The following is a 21,375-nucleotide window of genomic DNA, read 5'->3' on the forward strand; positions in this document are numbered from 1 at the left end:
TCATTTAGTAATTCTAATATGTCTATAAAAAGTTTGATAATTAAATAAATAAATATATATGAAAAACAGGGTATAGTAATAATTAGCCGAAAAATATAGGACCATGATAAGGAGTTGCGTATCGTGGTTAATTGAATTCAGACGAGACTTATTTCAAGTATATTAATATATGTTCACTTTCTTTAATCATAATTGCTCATAACTTAATAAACATATTAAGAAATACTTTAATAAATAATAGGGGTAAATTTATATTTTTGGAAATGGATTAGATACTTTGTTCATTTCAAACTAATTAAATTATTGAGATATTTTTTATTTTTCAAATTAATTTAATTGTTCAATCTTTAAGACCATTTTTAGATTTTTTTCAATTCTACCTTTTATTGGTCAGAGGGTGTATGAATTGACTTAAAAGTTGATCAAACCTAATTTTAAGTCAGTTTATGACTTCTGTAAGTGTTAATCAAATATAAAATAACTTAAAATAAGTTTAAACATATTAGAAAGTGCTTGACAAAGTCATAAATGACTTAAAATAGTTTTAAAAAAACTTAAAATAAGTTAAAAATCAAAAGTAGCTCTCCTCTTACTTTTTATTTTTGACTTAAAAGTCATTTCAGTTTGACTTTTTATTTTTAACTTAAAAACGACATTTATTAAGCCAATCCAAACGGACTCTTACACTATGTTTGGATCATTGTTATCCATTGTATTGTATTGTTACTATATCTATAATGTTTGTTTTGATTGTTACTTAAAATGTATTGTGTTGTATTGTTAATTTTCTTTGTTACGTAACAATTGAAACCCCTGCTTTATGTAACAACCAATTTGGTGTGTTCCCATTGTTACTTAATTTCTTTTTCCAAAATACTATTTTACCCTTTACCTTAATTATTTAAATATAGTCAAACCCTCTATCCTAGAATAATTAAGGATATTTAAGTAAATTTATAAATTACAATACAATACGATACAATCAAACTAAACAATTAAAATGTTATTAAACAACAACAAACAATACAATCTAGCTAAACATTGTATCTATCATATAATACAGTACAATACAATCTAGCCAAACATTGTATCTACCATACAATACAATACAATAGAGTATGATACAATACAATACATTATGAAATAATGGATAACAATGATCCAAACACAGTGTTAGTATTGAAACTAATTATTATAGTAAATATTGAGTTATTTTAATCATAAATTTAATAATTATTAATAAGGATAAAATGAAATGATGTGCCTAATTTGTGTCTCAGAGTCTGTTTGACATTGTTGTTGGGAGGTCAAATATATTTTTTTTTCTAACAAAATAGTGTTTGGTAAAATACAAAACTGCGTTTAAATGATAGCAGGAACAACTTTTCTGCTGTTGGGATAGAAGAAACTTAAAATTTTAGCTTCTTAAAAAAAGTAAAAGAAGCAACAAATAATTTATCTCTTATTAATTAGTTAACCTATATCATAAATTTGATTAAGTTTCATACAATCTTTTTATTTTTTATTTTTCTATAATAATTTTTTATTTTACGTTTATATACTATTATTATTATTTTACATTTTATATATTATTTACAGAATCATATAATAATGTAACAACAACATTTTGTAGGATTAAAAATATGAAGGATTTTATTTATTTTTATGATGAATTTTTTGTATATAGTGGTTTAATTTGCGTATTAATTTTTAAATTTATTTTCTTGATATTTTGAATTATATTTAAGTTATCATGTTAATATTTTGTATAATATTGATGGAAAATTCAAATATGCATATTTCCATTAAAAAATTTCTAACCGATATTTAAAGTAGTTTCTTTCTATAAAGTAATCTTAGTATAATAAAATTACACTGATACTTACACTTTTGCGTAATTTGACTCACTAAAGCATTATTAAAAAAAAGATTAGTCAAACACAATTTGCATATCAAAAAGACTTTTCAAATGAATAAATCAAACACAAATTACTTACTTTCAAAAACAATTTTTTTAAAAAATGATTTTTCAAAACAAGCAATTTCTAACGGTAATGTCAAACAAACTCTTAATCTTATTTTTTAAAGGGTGTGAAACACCTCAACAATTCAATTAATTCGGAATGGAGGAGTACTAACTAGTATTTAATATTAATTAAGGGTAAAATAGACATAAAAAATAGATTATATCTTTATTTTTCAAATTGAACAAATATTATTAAATAACTATTTTTAATATAATGGACAAGTAAAAATATAGAGAATATTAATAAAATATGATATTAAGGTAAATATTTTATGTGCAATAATAATTAATGTTGTCGCATATAAGTTTTTTTCCTGTTTTGGTCACATATACAATGTAATACTGCATTAAGTTTTTTTCCCGTTTTGGTCTAGAGGTGATTCATGCACTTGGAGCCCATTAAAGAATTTCCCATTTAGGCCCAATAAAAAAAGTTATATAAGAAAGAGTTGGGTCAAGCTTAAGCCCATAAAAAAGCGTCACATTTTGGGTGAGGCGAAAGAGAGGGAAACAGTGGCGGCGCGGCAAAAGTGAGTGTTAAATTCTATTGCTTGAAAAATACCACCCCGCCCGCACCCTGATTTCAAGGGAACCAAAAACTGCACCGACGAGCTTTCATCTTCCATCGGTTTAGAGAGAAAGCCTCGTTAACACCAATTATCTACCAGCCATTCTTCCTATTTTTCATACTCTCATCCACTCACTTACTCTTTCTCTCAAAAATACACATTCACTTTGAAGCCCTAGTTTCCCAGATTCTAAATTCAAACTCTCGCTGTCTGTGATTTCTTTATCTGCAAACAAAGGTAATTCTTGAAAATTTGAAATCTTGAAAGTAGTTTGAGGTTCCGTTTTTCCCTTTTTTTCAAACCCCCATTTGCCTAAATCTAGTAGAAACTAGAAAAAGGGGAAACTTGATACATTTTCCATTTTCCGCTAAATTCATGCATTTGCAACTAGATTTTATTTATTTATTATATTTATTCTACTTAGTGTTTCTTCTTCTTCTTTTTTTTTTAATCTCACCTGAATTTAGTTCTGAATGCTCAAGTTAAAACTTTAGGGATGCATGGGTTTTCTTTATTTAATCTTGAAAGTATTTTAAGGTTCCGTTTTCCTGCTTTTAACCTATTGCAAGCATCGTTGCCCAAATGTGGGTAGAAACAAGAAAAGGGGAAACTTGATGCATTTTACACATCACACTAAATTCATGCATTTGCAACTAAATTTAAATTATAATCTCTAATGTCTTGTCCATTTAGTTTTCAATGCTCAAGTAAAAGCTTTATAGTTGCATAGAGTTTTCTTGAACACTCTTTAGTCAGATGAGTTCAAATCTGAATTGGCTGTTGGATATGGTGTATAATTGCAACTCAAGCTTTGGTCTGCCTCTTTCTTACAGATTAATTTCTAAAAATAAAGGTTTGGATAGACTAGCAAATAGGTTCAAGAAAAAGAAAAAAAGAGTGAATTTCCTACCCTTAGGCTAGGAGATAAGTGAATAAATAATTTGTGTAATACTTGAATCTATAGGTTAGTACTCTCAACAGATATCTATTCGTGCTACATATCCTCATTACTCAAAAGGAGATCATTTAGCCCCTGTTCTTTTTTTTTTTTTTGGCTCAGTTGCATTTATGAAGTTTAGCCAAAAGTAGATAAGTTTTTAATAGTGCCTCTGTAGTATGTGATACAATGAGGTACACATTAGAGAAAATGCCAGCAACGAAATGTTAACTAATATTGTATCAAACATTAATCCTCATTATTTTAAGCGCATATCAACATTTCTATTTTTTTTACTCACACATTTAAGTATTTGGTACAAATAAGTATAACTTATTTTTTTTTAAAAATAACTGCAACTTGATTTGATATATATGTGCTCATGCCTCTCTTTTTGTTCTTGTCAGAGAAGCAATATTGGATTTTCAGTTTGGAGTATAAGAAATTTAGCCCTCCTTGGTCTTTGTGAGAATTGAGAGAGTGAATTTCTAGTGATCTTGTATCACTGAAATATTCATCTCTGCGGGAACTTAGAACTTCAGTACAGAGGTCATTAAGATGAAAATAAAGAGAAGAAACTAACTAGTGGAAAAGCAGGTATAGTAGGATTTACATAGAGGATGACTGTCTTGTGAAGACATTTTTGGTAATGCCAATCGGGAAGTGACGAGACTTCAGCTAGAAGATCAAACCGAGATGTCAACTCTTGGAAACACATCTGTGTCACCTGAAAAGGCAAGAACAGCTGGTGGGGGCCATCACACTGCATCAGCAGGTAATATGTCTGAGAATCTTGGTGCTGACCAATCAAGAGAATCATGTGAAAACACAGTTCAAAATCTTAATCAGTCAGAATATCGAGAGAAATCACCTGGTCAGCCTAGAAAAAGAAAATCTATTTCAGGATCCCCAATTAGCAGTACTAGACTTCTACGTTCGAAGTCGAAGGAGAAGTCTGGAGCTTCTGAGGCAAAAAATACTGTGGTAACTCATGATGCTACCGAGGAAAAGAAAAGAAAAAGGAGAAAGAAAAAACACAGTAAACATATAGCTGCGAACGAATTCACAAGAATCAGGGGCCATCTGAGATACTTATTACAAAGAATAAAATATGAGCAAACCTTGATTGAAGCTTACTCTGGTGAAGGCTGGAAAGGACAAAGGTTAGTTACCTTTTATCAGAATTATTATGCTGTAAATTTAATTGATGAATGCTTAATGAAGGTTGGAAAAGGCAATCTTCTATAACTTATTGCAGCTTTATTGTAGTACACAGTTTTCTGACTTGCAAATACTTGAACACTCATAGCAGCTTTTAGCTTAAATCAATATTTCCTATTTCTGAAGTTTGAACAGTATAAAAGGTTGATATTGATGGAACAAAGGCATAGTTACTTTAGTTTATTGAACCGAGAGATGTTACTCTAAAATATTATACGTTAATGCCTGTATACTGGCCTTCTCCTATATCAATAAAATCATTTACCTTATTCAATAACAAAAAAAGTAGTTGGGAAAGAGTACTTTCAAGCTGTTCATGCCAAATTAGTGTTGCTTTGGTATGATGGTCTAATTACTTGCTCTTTACTGGGAGGAAGCAGGTGTAAGCATACTAACCCTGTAGATTTGTATTGTGCTTTGCTGAAATCTGTCATAGTCTAAGGGCAATGGGTTTAGCACCGACTAGATTTTATTTCCCAAATAAGCTGATTCTATTTTACCCCGTCATGTCACATTCATAAGGCGGGGAGAATATTTATGTTTATATGCCTAGTGCATTGTTTTTGTTTCTATAAAATTATCAGCTCTTTGACCTGAACCCTTAATTGCATTTCCCTGCTTAACCTAGCGTAAAATTATCTTGCTTGTATTTTCTATTTATGTTAAAATTTTGAGAACATACTTTTCAAAGTCACTGTTGGGTTTTATGGTCTCGACACTCTTGCAGCTTAGAAAAGATAAAGCTGGAGAAGGAGCTACAACGAGCGAAGACTCATATTTTTCGTTACAAATTGAAAATAAGAGATTTGTTTCAACGCCTTGATACATTACTTGCTGAAGGGAGGCTTCCAGCATCTTTATTTGACAATGAAGGGGAGATCGACAGTGAAGATGTAGGATATGCTTGTTGGCTGCTATAATTTTAGGTGTGTTCACGGTGGTATGATGTGATAACTGGATTACTAAGGCATCTTTATTTTTCTGCAGATATTCTGTGCGAAGTGTGGCTCTATGGATCTGCCAGCTGATAATGATATTATTCTCTGTGATGGCGCTTGTGAGCGTGGATTTCACCAGTTGTGTGTGGAGCCACCTCTGTTAAAAGAAGACAGTAATGTTCAGTTATCCCGTTGATAATTTTTCTGATAGCTTTTGTTTTATGAAGTGTCAAATAACTTCCTTACTCTCATGGTTCTCTTGTTCCTTGCTATGATCACAGTTCCACCTGATGATGAAGGCTGGCTTTGTCCTGGCTGTGATTGCAAAGTAGACTGCATTGACTTGCTTAATGATCTTCAAGGAACAGATCTTTCTGTCACTGACAGCTGGGAGGTTGTGTCTAGATCATTCTTTCCTGATAATCAGCAGTTAGGTTTTTATGATCTTTATGATCTCAATTGTTGTTCCTAACTGTCTTCTTCTAACATGTGTAGAAAGTATATCCCAAGGAAGCTGCTGCTGCTGCCTCCGGGGAAAAGCTGGATGATATTTCTGGTCTTCCATCAGATGACTCGGAGGATGATGATTACAACCCTGAAGCTCCAGATGTAGGAAAAAATGATTCGGAAGATGAGTCGAGTTCTGATGAATCTGAATCTGATTTTTACTCTGCATCTGAAGACTTGGCAGAAGCCCCTACTAAAGATGATGAGATCTTGGGGCTTTCTTCTGAAGACTCGGAAGATGATGACTATAATCCTGATGATCCAGATAAGGATGAGCCGGTTAAAACAGAAAGTTCAAGTTCTGATTTTACGTCCGACTCTGAGGATTTTAGTCTGATAGTTGATACTAATAGGTTGCGAGGTGATGAACAAGGGGTTTCCAGCTCAGTAGATAACAGTATGCCAAACTCGGTTTCCCTAAAGGAAAAAGCTAAAGTTGGCAAAGCTAAAGGGAATTCGCTGAAGGATGAGTTGTCTTATCTTATGCAGTCTGATAGCCCTCTTGTCTCTGCCAAAAGGCACATAGAGAGGTTGGACTACAAAAAGCTGCACGATGTAAGCTTCTATTTTTTATTTATAATTATTTATGTTCGTATAATTGTCCAATATATGCTTTCTAATTATCTAGAGTAGTATTTATGTATATAACTAATTTAGTACCTCTCATCCCTCTTGACATGCTCTTGCCTTGGTCAATCTCTTAACTGTTTAGATTCAGAGTATTAAATTTACTGGCGCACTCCATATAGAATATCCATATATGTTAGAAGAGCACATGGAAACTCCAGTGGCATTGATCATGCCAGTTTTGCTTGACCAGTTTGTTTCTGTCATCATTTATGAGATTATCATATTCAATATTACTCCGGTTTTTCTTTAGCACAAAGATTCAGTTCCTGTTTGGGTTAGTTCTTCGATTTTTTTTCTAGATGCAACTTATCTATCATTGACTGGTCATTCACATAGTCACATTAACATAATTTTCTGGTTTTGTCCTGATTTCATCAGTATAAAATTTGTCATGAGAGCCTATTGACTAGGATAGTGGGAACAAAAACACACCAGCCTTTTGTTGGGAGTCACATTTTGTCTCTTTGTGATTGGGTATTGTAGTCACTTTCTGTGGTTTGAAGTCTAGAATATCATCATACATGGCATATACAAGAACTGGGTCACTAAATTTTAGTACAGAAAGGTTTCGAGGGAAATACAACATAAGCTCTTATCTAAAACATTCAAATTGAATTCTAACGGCTGAGTCGATCGAAGTTCTTATATAGGTGCTTAAGTTGTACAAACTGTCAAGCACTTAACATTATTAGCGGATAATGTTGTTTCTCTTAAAGAGCTGCATGACTAATGTTTAGGTTACTGAGGTATGTTCTCACTGTCTTCGTTGATTGATATCTTGCTGAATTCGTCACGTGATATAAAGGTCATCTCCTGGAAAGAATGGGATTCTTTTCCCAAACCATGGCTTGTAACTTTCATATGATCTGTGATTCAGCTGGTGGAGTTGATGGACATCTACTCTGGCACAACCAAGTTGAAATATCAAGCTCTTGCACTTAACATGGATATTAAAATCATTCTTAAAAAAATTAAATCATTACTTTTTTTCTATATTGTATCAACATAATCTAAGATCTATTATGTTGAAAAACTTTTTTTTTTCAATTTAAATGGTACGTCTCTGCATGGCGTATATTCATCAATCATGTACGCCTTTTGTGCTCTTCAATGTGACTCCTTATCTTTTTTCTTCAACCTGATTGGATTAATTTGCTCGGATTGGTGTATGAAGGAAACATATGGAAATGGGTCTTCTGATTCTAGTGATGAAGATTATGATGATGGTCCTTTACCCAAGGTGAGAAAGTTGAGAAACGCCAAAGGTGCTATGGCTGCTCCTAGTTCGACTCCTGCAGATATCAAGTATCAAAGTGGGAAACAAAAAGGGAGTGGGCATGCTTCTGATAGTGGAATCTCTGAGAAACTCAAAGTTGGAGGCACGGGCACCTCCGAATCTCCTTCAAGTGGTAAAAGAAAAACATATGGAGAAGTCTCCACCAAGGTATTTGTCGGCTTTACCCTGGTTCCAACTGCTTACATAATTTGATCAGTCTTTATAGTTCCAGTGATATCTTACTTTCCAACAACAACAATAACAACAGACCCCGTGAAATCCTACAAGTGGGGTCGACATCTTACTTCATGAAAAGTAAAAACAGTACCTCTTGAAGGTAGGAGGAGATCATACTTGCGTCATTCTTGAAGAAATAGTGTTCAATGGATATGATGAATACACTTCATTAACTTTCAAGCAAACCTTATTTACTCTTTAGATGCCTTCTGAAAGTTTATTTTTCAAACTGTTGTATGGTACTTGTGGCTTTTCTAATTATGTTCTCTTTTTTCTTTTTAAAAAATTGCTTGAAGAGACAAATTGATAAGTTTTTGAATAAAATGTGAATGAAAGAATATCATTTGTTAGTTTTCATGCATTTCCTCACTTCAGTTTAATGCTTTTTTGGGTTTCAGAGACTATATGAATCCTTCAAGGACAATCAGTATCCTGACCGTGACGCAAAGGAGAAGTTGGGTAAAGAATTAGGGCTAACAGCTCACCAGGTTTTATAAGCTTTCCCTGGCATATGTTAATTTCAGCTTCATCCTCTTTTTTGTCACTTGTGTCTTCTTTATTGCTTTGTGGCCTGCTCATTTTGCCGCCTTAGTTATTTTTTTCTTTTAATTAATATACAGGTCAGTAAATGGTTTGAAAATGCTCGTCATTGCCATCGTCATTCTCCTAACTGGAAAAAAATTATGAGTCATAAAGTGTCGGAAGAATCTCCATCCAAATCACAGATAATTGGAGAACCACTTGGAACTGAATCTAATAGTATCATTGCTTCCTGCAATGGGGTTGAGAAATTGGAACAACCAAAGCAATGTCTAAATGGAGAAAAAGGTCATGCAATAGATAAGAGTGAAGAAGAATTGTTGATACAGGACACCAGTGGAAAAAAATCTAGTGAACCAACTAAAAAAGTTCATACGACAAATGAAGGATCAGAGGACACTCCCCGCAGTAAGACTTCCAAGAAGCAGAAGGCAAAAGTTGGTACTGCGAATGATAATACAACAGAACAAGCATCGGGTGGCACTCCCTGCAGTAAGACTTACAAGAAGCAGAAGGCAAAAGTTGGTACTGCAAATTCTCAGAACGATAATACAACAGATCAAGGACCAGATGATACTCCTCAAAGTAAGACTCGCAAGAAGCCGATGGTGAAGGTTGATACCCCGAATTCTCAGAACGTCCGTAGAAGTAGTAGGTTGCAGAAACAAGGCTGAAGAGTGGAAGTTCCAAATTCTGGAATCTCTTGTGTGGAACATTATCTAACCTGGAAGTTTTCTGATATCGGTGAACGGTTAGAGATTGAAACGTTAGCTCGTTGTAGGTGGAACTTTGCAGTACAGAATCATGTGGAGTCCTCCGGTCAATCTTAACTCATTCTGAATATGCATCATGGAGAGTCCGAGATATGAGCTGAATTTTGTTCTTAGTAGTTGCCCAGTGATTAAAGCTGTGGATCTATCAGGGACTAGATGGTATTTAAATTTCAATTATGCTATACATTTACGTCTCAATCGTACAGTAGACATGGTACGGTGTTGCAGATGAAAATGTCTCTTTTCTTTTTATTTACTTGGTTTTCATTGTCCTTCCGTTGTGTAACTGTCAGTAAAGATTAACCTATTTCAGTTAAATTGCTGCTCCATTTTGGTGAAGACAAATATATCATTTGTTAAGAATTGAATTACTAGTGAGTTTTATAGACGGTATATACCAGCGAGGGTGAGTAGTATTAGTGTAACAGCGACGAGTAAGGCGTATCACTAATGTTTCTACTTGTTAATGCCCATATGATCTTTCAACAAAGAAATTTTACTCTAAATGATATTACTCAGTATATAGGTCTAGTTTCAAAAACTAGAATAATAGTTACCTATCTTCAAAGGAGAACATAAAAAAATGTACCGGAGATTACACGGAATAATAAGAAGGTTTGAGAAATGAGAAAGAAGAATATATTCAAAATAATTTAAAGTAATCATATCATCGTATATATTATAAGTGGGAAGCTCCTAACCTCAAAGTTGAATTACAATTTTGTCTTTCATTTAAATATTCTTTTTTTATGTACGAAATAAAAAATATATTCTAATAACTAAATACAAAACTAGATATAAATGGGAGCAGTTTTAAGGTATTCAAATGTGCATTATATTATGTATTAAAGATAGTGGAAGATAGAAAGTTATTTAGCGGAAGTCCAAGCATTTTAGAACTGAAGAATTATCTTGATGACACTTATTTCACATTATTATTGTCCACTTCAATGTAATTGTTAACAATTATATATACAGGATGTTTATGGATTATTTGATAAGCATAACTTGTGAATCAGTGAATGCAAGAGTCAAGCCACTGAAGAATTATTTTTCCATTCTCTCTTTTATTGGTAAGTAAAATCAAACAAATAATATGTTGCTTCTATTTTCTTAAATAAATATTTCATATTTATAAGCATTTTCGCATGTATTCATCATCTTGAAATGTGTATGCATGTTTACTTATGAATCATGATTTGAAACATGTAGGTTAAATTATCTCATTATTTTATATCATTTCATGAATTCATATATAAGAATTTTAAATTCTTTAAAATAAATTTTACACATTTATAAAATACAATCAAAAGTGAAAAAAAATTCACTTTTAATTATTTTGTGTTTTTAGATAATCCTTTTATTTATTCATTTTTTATGAATGAAAATGTGAATATAAAAAATAAAACAACAAAAATAAAATGGATGGAACATATATAAACGAAAGGGGAAGACAAATTAAGTCAAAGTATACGAAATAGTAATGTTAGAGAAAACAATAATAAAGTAAGAAAAAAAGGATAAAAAAAATTAAAAAATGATAAGAAGTATGAAAAATAACCATATGATCAAATTATTGAAATATTTGTTCATGCTACAGAGAAGAATAAACACACTCTGTCATGTGAATGTAATACGATGACAACTTATATATTTGTTACAAGTATATATGTTAATTCAAATTTTGGTACAAATTGAGAAAAGGTATGTTATATTTGCATTGTTCCTTTCTTAGAGAGAAGTAACAAACTAATATATTGTAGGTTTCGACCTAATAACATAAAAAGGTAAATTATTTATCATATTAAATTTCGTTTTCCAAATTTGACAGGTTATCGAAATATCTAATTATTTGACATTTACATTTTATGATAAAGAAGTCATTTATAAAGGTTGATTGTTCATTTATTTCATTTATATTTTTTTTTGTTAAATTACTTCTGAAATTTATCACAATGTGATTTTAATGTACCTTCTACAACATATTATATTTTTGTGGTTCTCACCTGTGTTCAAGACTAGTTTTTATAAATAAGAGTAAACTGTTAAATTCCAAAAAAAAAAAAAAAGAAATTAAAAAAAGTGATAATGAAGTATCTCACAATTCTCATCTTTCTGGAGAATTAAATACTTGTTTTGTCTAACGCTGTAATTATATTCAATTGCATCCAAATCCAATCATCAAGTTACTTTTCAAGCTGGCCTTATTTTAATTTTTTTGGGGGTCTATATTTGGGTACACAATTTTTTTTTTTTTTTGGAGAAACTGGTACTTGTAAAATTTCCTAAACCAACCGGTAAAGTAATCTACCGGACGATCGGAACATGGAGTGGGAGAGTGATGAGAGAGAGCTAAAGGCTGTCGGAGCTAAGCCTCTACCGGACGGACGGAGTGGACTCCGTATACACGGCTGGGAGATTGAGTCTAGAAAGCATTCCATTCTCACTTCTCTTCAGCTTCAACAGTATTCTTTTACTCCTTTTATATGTACTATTCAATTAAGCGCTTATTTGTTTCCGTGGCTGCAACTTGTTTGTTTCATGTTTAAACAATTTAAAATTGTTTGGATTGCTGCGTAGTTGATTGATTAACTACGCGGAAACAGAAAATCACGCAGGCTACGGTAGGAAGATGTGAAACATGAAATAAGACTTGTGCTCCTACAGAATTGGAGTTGTAGCCTTTTCCTCTACTTAATCTGAACTGTTCTAATCCACAATAGCTATTTGGATGAGAATTGATATGCAATTTCGTATTGCGTGAATCTTTTGCACTACTTTGGATAACTCCTCATGATGCTGAATTTCAATGATTCATCACTCAGGCCTGAGGTTTTACTGATTCTTATCTTAGTGTATGCATTCCCTGCAAATCTTAGGTTGAGTGCTGCATTGATGAGGGTTCTTAATTATTCAATTTTGTTCGAAGAATGTTTGCTGTTTGACCGTCCTGCTTGTGACATATGACCTGTGAAGAAGTATCCCTAAATATTAAACTCTCCCTAACCCCATGAAAAAAAATTGCCATGCATTTGCTGTATTGGACATTTTTTTGTGGACTTTTATGTTTTTGCATATAGTAATTCATATCCTCTTCTTGGAAGCAAACATATCTCTTTGATATCTTAAAGGGGTCTAATTCCTCCCTAAATTGTTTGATATGCATACAGATGGGAAGAAAAACTTGAGACCTCTCACTTGCCAGAGATGGTATTTGGGGACAATTCTTTGGTGCTTAAACATGTGAATACTGGCACAAAAATTTACTTATTAAAGTTTGTAGACACTTTATTATTCACTCACATTTTTTTAGATTGTAAAAGTTAATATGCCAGCTTGTTTAATGCTTTCTACTTTGGTTAGGCTGTTTCATCAGTTATTTTGTCCTTATGCTCGGTCAATGACTTAAATATTGAATTTTGAGTTGCACCTTAGCAATAATTGCTGATTACTTGGAAAATTAATTTCTTTGAATGGGAACATTTTTATTTATATCCCTTCTTCTATGTTTCCTTTTAGTTATTGATCCTTTTGCTGTCAGACTCTAAAGTTGTTTGAACTGTTCTTGTTAATTTTGTATAATAGTGTGTTAAGAGGATTACCGAATGAACGCAGCTGTAGTCTTTAATGGGAGGATTGCATTGACAAGATTGATTTAAAGCTCTGGCATCAAAAGAACCTATTCTCTTTTATGATGAGGTTGGTGAATGAGAATGTGGTGATTTCAGGGTCATTTAACTGAGGAGTATTATCCATTTTCTACCTGTGTTAGCTTTCTAGCACCCAAGTTGATTCCATTTTTTCATACAACAGATCATCTTATATGAGGATGAACTTGCTGATAATGGAGTCTCACTTTTAACAGTGAAAGTGGTAATGTTATTCTGGTTCTTATCAAGTCATATCAATTTGTCCGACTTACGATTCACTGATGATCGATTTCTGTGTATCTCTAGAGAGTCATGCCAAGTGGTTGGTTCTTGTTGCTGCGTTTATGGGTGAGTGTCTCTGTTGAGGAAACATAAACAATATCTTTTAGCGCCTGAGTTATTGTTTCTTAGTCTCTTTTACTTATGGTTGAATGCATTACACAGCTTAGAGTTGATGGAGTGCTAAGTCCATTTTATTCACTGTTTGAGCAGGCAATCTCGATGTTACTTTATCTTTGTATTTTTAGGGAGAAGTCATTCATCTACTCCTTTTATAGACTTGTTGGCATCTTTCATGATCTCTAAAGGTTTGTTGATGCCGTAATGATACAGGAAACTGTGGTGCTGAAATTAGTTACTCAAAGCAGAATAGTTGACAGGCTTCAGGGAGGATTTTCATAAAGAACAGACTAGGATTTGGAATAAGATTGCTTCTGTAGTGAGATGACAAACCAGATTCTAATTCAGTGAGAAGAAATGCAGGAAATAAAGAAAGAGAAAAGGAAGTAGGAGAAAAGGGGTGGGAAGGTGGGCAGTCCTCTTTACCCTCATAAGGTCGAAATCTATCTATGCACTCCACATTTTCAAATCATAATCTTCTTCATAACCAGACGAACAATTCATGTCTCAATTACAACTAATAACAAGAAGCACAAGTCTTGAAGATTAAAACCTCTTGTTGCCTTTAGAATATCAGGGTACTAAGTTGTTACTAGACATCTTAAAGATCGATTTTACTAGGACTTAATTATACCTCTAGTATATTTTTCGTGAAACTTCCTCCCTTGTTATCAGATCTGGTTGAGCAAACAAATCCTTTTTTCATTAACTTTTTGATTGAGAACAAATGTTATTGGTAAACTTGATGATGAGTTAGTTGGTAAATGGTAAATGAACAACAGAGAACCCATTTGTGATGATAATAGTCAAGTTATGATGAACATTATGTTTCAGAAGTAAAACAAACAAATACAAAAAATTGTACTTTTAGACAAGACAATTCATACAGTTTTATGAATCCAGTCAGAGGTTCTAAGTTTGAATTTCACCGCCTTTATCAACATGATTATTTCGTGTGCTACTAACCCAAAAAATCATGGTTGCAATTGAAAGGGCATGTTGCAACATAAGACAAATATATAGAAGTGTTCCTTGCCAGGATGGTGGGGTTGATTCAGGGCAACTAAATAAACTTCAGTCACTAGCCAACCTTTTTCCCCATAATTACTTTCTTCAAATTTTCTCTTTTTCAAGGCTTTAGTAGAACATATAAAAAAGATTGTCTTCAACTGTAGGCTGTGGTTTTGATCTATGTATTTCAGAAGATTGCAAAGTCCATTAGTATTTGATGGTCTATACTAGTACGTCTATGTAAATGATGAGATCTTAAGGCCATTTTTGCATTAGTTAGCCAAGCATGGACACTAGGTTCAACAGGTTATACTGGTATATTTTAAATAGTGGAGGGCAGACCAAAAAGGTTTATGAAGTGTATTCAAGCATATATGCAGCATGTACAAATAAATGAAGTACTCAGAGGTGGTGAGTGGTAATTTTTGAAAATGTGAAAGGATTCTTGTAAGCTCAGTAGAATTTGCACCATTGTTAAAAAAAATTAATAATGGACAATAATTTGTATACCCTATTATAGGTAACTGTTGCTTCTAATATCTAAACTGGCGAACAAGTGGTACTGGGTGGCTTTTGTCAACTCGATATGAAAGATAAAAGCTTCATATCGATAGTAGCAACACCAAAATTTCAAGGTGGGGGTGGGAGGGGAGTGAAGGCGTTGTGGCCTATGCTAGCCCTCCTAAATGCGTCATGACATGTAGAAGCGCACCACTTCTTCCTCAGTTTTGGAGAAGCTCAAAACTTTAAAATTGCCAAATTGAGAAGTCAAGTTCTCTTTGCTACTGACTGAAATATTATAACTTCAACTGGTCATGTGGGTTCCTAAGTGTGTAGTGAAGTTACAGTTGATTGAAAATTTGGCCTTACAATGAGATATTATCTTATGTTTCTATCTCTTATGCATTAGACAATCTGAAAGTTGAGAGTTGATGACTTGTAGGTCAGCTATTTCTGTAGAATCTGATGGCAGTAGGGTACATCTCTGAACAGTTAGATTGATTGCCGACATGCTTTCATACCAACCTTATGAAGCACTTTGTAGAGAATGGTTTGCTGACTTTGGTGCTGAATAAAGTAGGCCTAGACTTCGTGATTTTGGAAGGGGAAGTATAAAATGTTAATTTAAACTTGTGTTTCATGTGTGCGCAGGAGAAGTTCAACAAAATTCTAGAGTGGTGCTATTGATGGGTTTCTGTTTTGCTGTTTCGTTTAGCACTTAAGTGTTATTGCTGACCATAAGTAGTTTTGAGTTCTGTTCTTTGGCATGTGATTGTGGAAAGAGGTCTAACTTACATTGACATGTTGAAAGCAATAGAGGTGAAGGCCCATCCATTTCTTTTGCCAGTGTACTGTGTGACAACTTTTTCCTGAACACTATCCACCACCATCTAAAATAACAAGAAAGTAGAGAAGGGAAGGGGAGAGACTAGATATCCATTTCCTTCTCTTAGATGTTGCTAACCAGGAAATGGAATTACATCTGATCAAATATTTTACTCAGTATGAGGACTTCCATAGCTTCCATCTGCACTTCGTTCCACGCACTCGCTCCCTCCTCTCTCCCATTGTTTTGCCAGTGAATCTCTTTACATTCATCAATAGACCAAGATAGAAAATTGATGTTTCCTCTAAAGTTCTAATTGGAATTTGTCTAATTTCTTGAGCTTAAACATACTGCTCTAGATTTCCGAGCTTAATACCAAAAAGTTATAAATGCATATTCAATAACCTTCTGCCACTATTTGGGAGAGAGTAAGACGTTAAAAAGTTGTTCTTAGTGCAGTAGGAATAAAAAGGAACTGAAAAGTACATATTACATCTTAGGTAACATTCATCTGATAGGTTTAAGCTGGAAATCTTGAAATTTAGGAGCGCTACTTCTCTAGGATCTTTTACTCTAAACAGGTCTTGCAGATCATACAGTCAGTTCATGTACTGATGATGAACCAAGTTGAAGCTGTTACATGAGAGGATAGAAAACAGTTACATTTGCAATAGATGAGTAGAATAATTACAGCTTGAGATTCAGATCAATCTTATTTGTATTTGAAGCCTGGTCTTCTGATTGTTGTGGATTTAGTCGAAAACTTCCTGGCCATCTCAAGTCAAATCCTTCATCCACTGGATTGGGATGAGATGTCATTTGAAAGCCTGTACTAGCATCGCTGAACCTTGCCACAGTTGTACTTACATCTCTACCTGTTCTATGCACAAGTGAGTGAGGAACCATGCCAAGAGATCTGAACATGGGATTGTTGATAGGCAAAGCCATCATTGTCATCATCCTCTGGGACTGGTACTGTCTCACTGCCCCTCTTTCTCTCTTGTGAGCATTCTGGTGGCCTCCCAGAGCCTGTGAACTGTAGAACTTCCTCATGCAGAAGTTACATGAAAAAACCTTGCCAGGAGTAGGTCTTGTCTGTGACTCAGATTCTTTAGATGTTGAAGGTGAGTTTCTTCCTAAGCTCAAACTCAACCACTCACCTTGATCAAATATTGAAGTTCCCCGGCTGCCATCCTCTGCACTTCTCATTCTGCTGGCTGTTGAAATTATGCAGAAGTCTTTTTTACTTCCCTCCCCCACAATTTTGCTGAAGATACTGACCAAATGGACTCTTAAAGTACTAGAGATCAGAGAGGCAAGGAATAAAATTGAGATCATGCAGGAGGTGAAGGTGAGATTAGGTATTGAAATTTATCATATCTCTTTTCACTGTCCCCACCTAGTGAGGCTTGGTGTTCCAGGGGACAATGCTTACGTCATGTTTCACTGCAGTCCCTGTCAAGCCCGCGATTCCCCCACTTCTTCTTTGTTTTCTCTTTTATCTAATCAAACAATTCTGCCTTTAACAATTTCTTGTTGGAGTTAATTGAGGTTGAGAATCACTGTGATTCAATTTATGGTCTAATCATAATACTACAGTTTCTTTTGCCTGCCATGCAGCTGCATTTAATGTAGAATTTGTCATATAGAATGTATTATATTATGCTTGTATTCAGGATGATAAGAATTTAGAGATTACATGACAGAAGTTTATGGGTTTGAGATTAGTTTAATAGGCATAGATTTTACATCTAGCAGCTTGTTATTGAAGCTTGTCCCACTTCAAAGAATTCATTGTTTGTTAGAGCTGGATATTTGTTCGATAGCTCCAAGAATCAATCTCCTGCTCTGATTCTCTCTGTCATTTTTCCTGTTGTTATTGCTAGTGATGGGTAAAAATCTTTTGTAGCTTGCGAAAACTTTTCATATTAAGTAGGTGTGGAAATATTGTAAAGATGGAACCCACCAGCAGTGACTTGTTTCCTTTGTGAAAGAATGAGTGAATGAGAAGCTTTAGGAAGCAGAATGTAGATGTTGGAGTGAGTGGTGGTAGTGTCATACTAAATTGAGTGTGCCTTGTTTCAATGTCTGATGGAGTGGTAGGGTCCAAAGATTTGTCAATAATAGTGATTAAAATAGTAAAGAGATGAGATAGCATCTTTTCCAACTTTGTTTAGTATTTTCTTCTAAACATGAGGATCTATGTGGGTGTCTTCATGTTGGGGTTTCTTTTCTGACAAATAGTGGGCATTGTATATGAACAGCAGAAAAGTCCAGTTCACCGTGAGATACAGATACCCCCCTCCCCCCTCTATTTCTCTCAATAATTAAAAAAAATAATTGAGTAAAAAATATTTGTTCTGTTGAGAAACAAAAATCCTCTGCAACTAAATTTGTTGGGAGGTAATAAGTATCCAGTGGAATGGTCGACCTTAACACAAGGTTGACCTGGCTACTACTGTTATCTGAAAAAGAAGTTAGTGCAGCTGAAGCTAGAACGATCATTTAGTTACTGTCAATTGATGTTTTTTTCTTTTATGGAGCACCGAATGTTTGGTTGAGGTTCATTTAATGAAGTGTTATACTGTCACATATGTTGAAGGCAATAATCAGTCAACATACATGAACACTATCTGTTTTTAGACATTTTTAACAAGTGTTTTGGATTTTCATGCTGATTAGTTTTTGTTCCGTCATTAGTTCACTTTAGAAAATGAAATACTTCTTTTGCATCACAAATGCCCCATGAAGTATAGTGGGTTGCACTATTACACTTGTTACATATCCCTCTTTTTTTTATATATATAGATATGTTATATATTGAGGTTTGTCCACCCTTTTTTTATTTTTAGAATAAGATGATATTCGTGTCGTGCACATAGATGAGAATAGATCACTTAGCATTTATTGTTGAACCTTTGTAATCCATATTTTTTTTTACTTGTGATGTTGATTGTTAGGTCACACTATTAGATGTTGGTACTTCAAACTTCCTTTCTCTGGATCAGAGCTTCTGAAAATTATCTGTACATCATTAGCAAAAAAGGTAGGTCATTGGTAACTAAGTGGTCCTTAGACCTAGTACTATGAAAAAACTTATTTGACCTAGTTTAATCTGTTACATGTACACCAAAGTGGTGCAATCCAACTTTACAAGCTTACATGTGGTCCAAAGTACCAGTTAGGTTTATTCCTTGATATAGGTACAAAAGAAAGCAATAGGTCTGCTGACCTAATTTTAAGAATCAATGAGATAAGGCATATTGAAGAGGATAACGATGATGATGAGACTAGTCAATCTATATGTCCTTTCCTATATCTCAAAGAACCTTTTCTCTGAACTATGGTTTCTCAAAAAGAACTAGATGAACCCTCCAATTAAAAAAAAAAAAAGTTCTTGGATTATGACACTCCTTTCTAGTGGAGGCCCTATTTAAAATGAGGAGAATTTTTAGTATTGGAGCTTGGCCTATTGGGAGCCAAAATGGTGCCTTTCTAAGTGGCAAAAGGATGTAGGCGGTGTTGTTGATTATTGGACGGACGGAGAGAATGAGATAATGAAAACGATAGATGTTCGTCTTGATTGGTTGAATGTACCTATGTAACTTGGAGATCTTTTATTATTCTTTTCTTTTTTTATTTTTTCACTTGATATTTGGTATCTGTATTGAACCTCGATTAATTAGATTCTTGCATTACAAGAGTCATTTCTTGGGGCGACGGCTTCCAATATAATTTTTTTCCGTATTCAAAGCTCGAATGTTAAGGCTTTGAAACGATAGAGAATTTCAATCATTTCATCACAATTCATGTCGGGGAGAATCTTTTTGTTATTCATTAAAGTGGAGCAAGTGCAAGGTCAACTATGGTAAAGATCAATGAAGTACTTAATGACTTGCATGAGACTAGCTAGCATACTTTAGAGAAAGAGGGTATCATATCATGGGTAAGCTCATAGGGGCATCATGAGGACCACCTTTAGGGAAAATGCCAAAATACTTTTTTGTTCACTTAATCTTTTATTTTAGTAAGGACATCTTTTCGACCATTCTTTGTCATGAGGGGTTACAAAAACACTAAAATAGATCTGAGGAAATAGTTTTTTTCCATTCAGCGCAAGTAATAATTAGCTTGTTGGGCACAAATTATATTTTAGTATCTGCAAATAGGAAAAATTACATGAATAAATTCATTTTTAAAAATAATTATTGATTTTAGCGATATTTTTTTATTTATTATCATTTATAACAATATTGTGATAAATATGTATTAAAAGTGAATTATGTTTGCAATATATTTGAGTTATAATTGTTTTTTGAAATATATTATGTTTGTTTGGTAAGAAATTGTCACATTGTATTATAAGTTTATTAAAACGTGTGATAAATGTATTATCTATCAATTAAACTTGTATTATATTTGATCAATAAATTTATCTTTGTAGTATGTATTAAACTTGCATTATAATGTATTAAATGTAGTCAAGTAAAAAAAAATTATTATTATAAATGATAAATATTTTTTTATTATAGTATATTTATATAAGTTTCCGTTGTAAATATGGGTAATTTATTTCTATTTGCTGAACTTTAGTAATGGACTGGTTTGAATACTTCAGTACTTGCGGCTTAACATTTTTTTGTTTGATTTAAATAATAATTAAAAAAAAGCTAAGTTAAGTGTCTCTGAATGGTGAGTATTCCCTCGGTCGATTGTTTTTATTTTTACACGCATATTAAGAAATTATAAATAAGAAGATAATATTTTTAATTCATTTTTAAAATATTTTTTTTTGAATTTTACAAATAAATATGAACACTTTAAAAAAACTAATTATAAAAGTAATGTAGGAAAATTTTAATCAATGATTTCTTGATTGAGTTATACTCCCTTTGTCCCTGTTAAGTTGTCCACGTTAGAAAAAGCGTACATATTAAGATAAAAACAATTAACATAGTGAAGTTATAATCTTATCCTTATTAAATATGGTTTCAAAAAGAATGCACTAAAATTTTGAAATTTTAGAAAAGTTTAAATGAGGGTATAAAAAGAGAAAAAAGTTGTCTTTTCTTAATTTATAAAATAAACAAGTAAATAGAGATATTTAATGAGAAAATATCAATAAGTAAATAAGGATATATGAATTATGTAATAACTATTTTGAGTAAAATGTTCAACTAATATTTGATTAAAAAGAGAAAGTCATGGGATTAATTTTAGTGCAGAAGATTGAAATTTGTGGAATTATGCATTTGGCGGAATTTTAGCGGTCACATCAGATTCCCTGAATAAAATATCAAGATGAATTTGAAGATGTCGGAAAGCCTTTTATTC

General features: G+C 33.0%; 2 protein-coding genes and 1 long non-coding RNA gene across 4 annotated transcripts; 2 read left to right on the plus strand and 1 right to left on the minus strand.

Annotated features, from left to right (window-relative positions):
• Positions 1-2,509: 2,509 nt before the first annotated feature.
• Positions 2,510-10,022, plus strand: LOC101247266 (PHD-finger family homeodomain protein). The gene is made up of 9 exons (NM_001321771.1): positions 2,510-2,832; positions 3,940-4,695; positions 5,481-5,646; positions 5,741-5,864; positions 5,973-6,085; positions 6,187-6,753; positions 8,003-8,272; positions 8,740-8,829; positions 8,962-10,022. Exons 2-9 carry the CDS (start codon positions 4,229-4,231, stop codon positions 9,553-9,555), a joined length of 2,391 nt encoding a protein of 796 aa, NP_001308700.1. The 5' UTR covers positions 2,510-2,832; positions 3,940-4,228; the 3' UTR covers positions 9,556-10,022.
• Positions 10,023-11,723: 1,701 nt separating this feature from the next.
• Positions 11,724-14,085, plus strand: LOC101256433 (uncharacterized). 2 transcript variants are annotated; one of them, XR_011213616.1, is made up of 5 exons: positions 11,724-12,119; positions 13,240-13,353; positions 13,468-13,527; positions 13,611-13,652; positions 13,917-14,085. It is a non-coding gene; the product is annotated as an uncharacterized lncRNA (long non-coding RNA). The 2 variants fall into 2 exon arrangements; XR_011213615.1 differs by lacking the exon at positions 13,917-14,085 and having other exon boundaries at positions 13,611-13,800.
• Positions 14,086-16,728: 2,643 nt separating this feature from the next.
• Positions 16,729-17,250, minus strand: LOC101247867 (zinc finger protein 4). Its single transcript, XM_019211871.3, has one exon. It carries the CDS (start codon positions 17,248-17,250, stop codon positions 16,729-16,731), a length of 522 nt encoding a protein of 173 aa, XP_019067416.3.
• Positions 17,251-21,375: the final 4,125 nt, after the last annotated feature.

This window comes from Solanum lycopersicum, chromosome 1 (assembly GCF_036512215.1).
Source record: "Solanum lycopersicum chromosome 1, SLM_r2.1".
NCBI lineage: Eukaryota > Viridiplantae > Streptophyta > Magnoliopsida > Solanales > Solanaceae > Solanum > Solanum lycopersicum.

Excerpts from the sequence above, each read along its gene's own strand:
- LOC101247266 (NM_001321771.1), top strand. The coding sequence starts at position 4,229 with ATGTCAACTCTTGGAAACACATCTGTGTCACCTGAAAAGGCAAGAACA. Across the intron at positions 6,086-6,186 it reads CTGTCACTGACAGCTGGGAG|AAAGTATATCCCAAGGAAGC; the intron begins GTTGTGTCTAGA and ends TAACATGTGTAG. Across the intron at positions 8,830-8,961 it reads TAGGGCTAACAGCTCACCAG|GTCAGTAAATGGTTTGAAAA; the intron begins GTTTTATAAGCT and ends ATTAATATACAG.
- LOC101247867 (XM_019211871.3), bottom strand. The coding sequence starts at position 17,250 with ATGAGAAGTGCAGAGGATGGCAGCCGGGGAACTTCAATATTTGATCAA.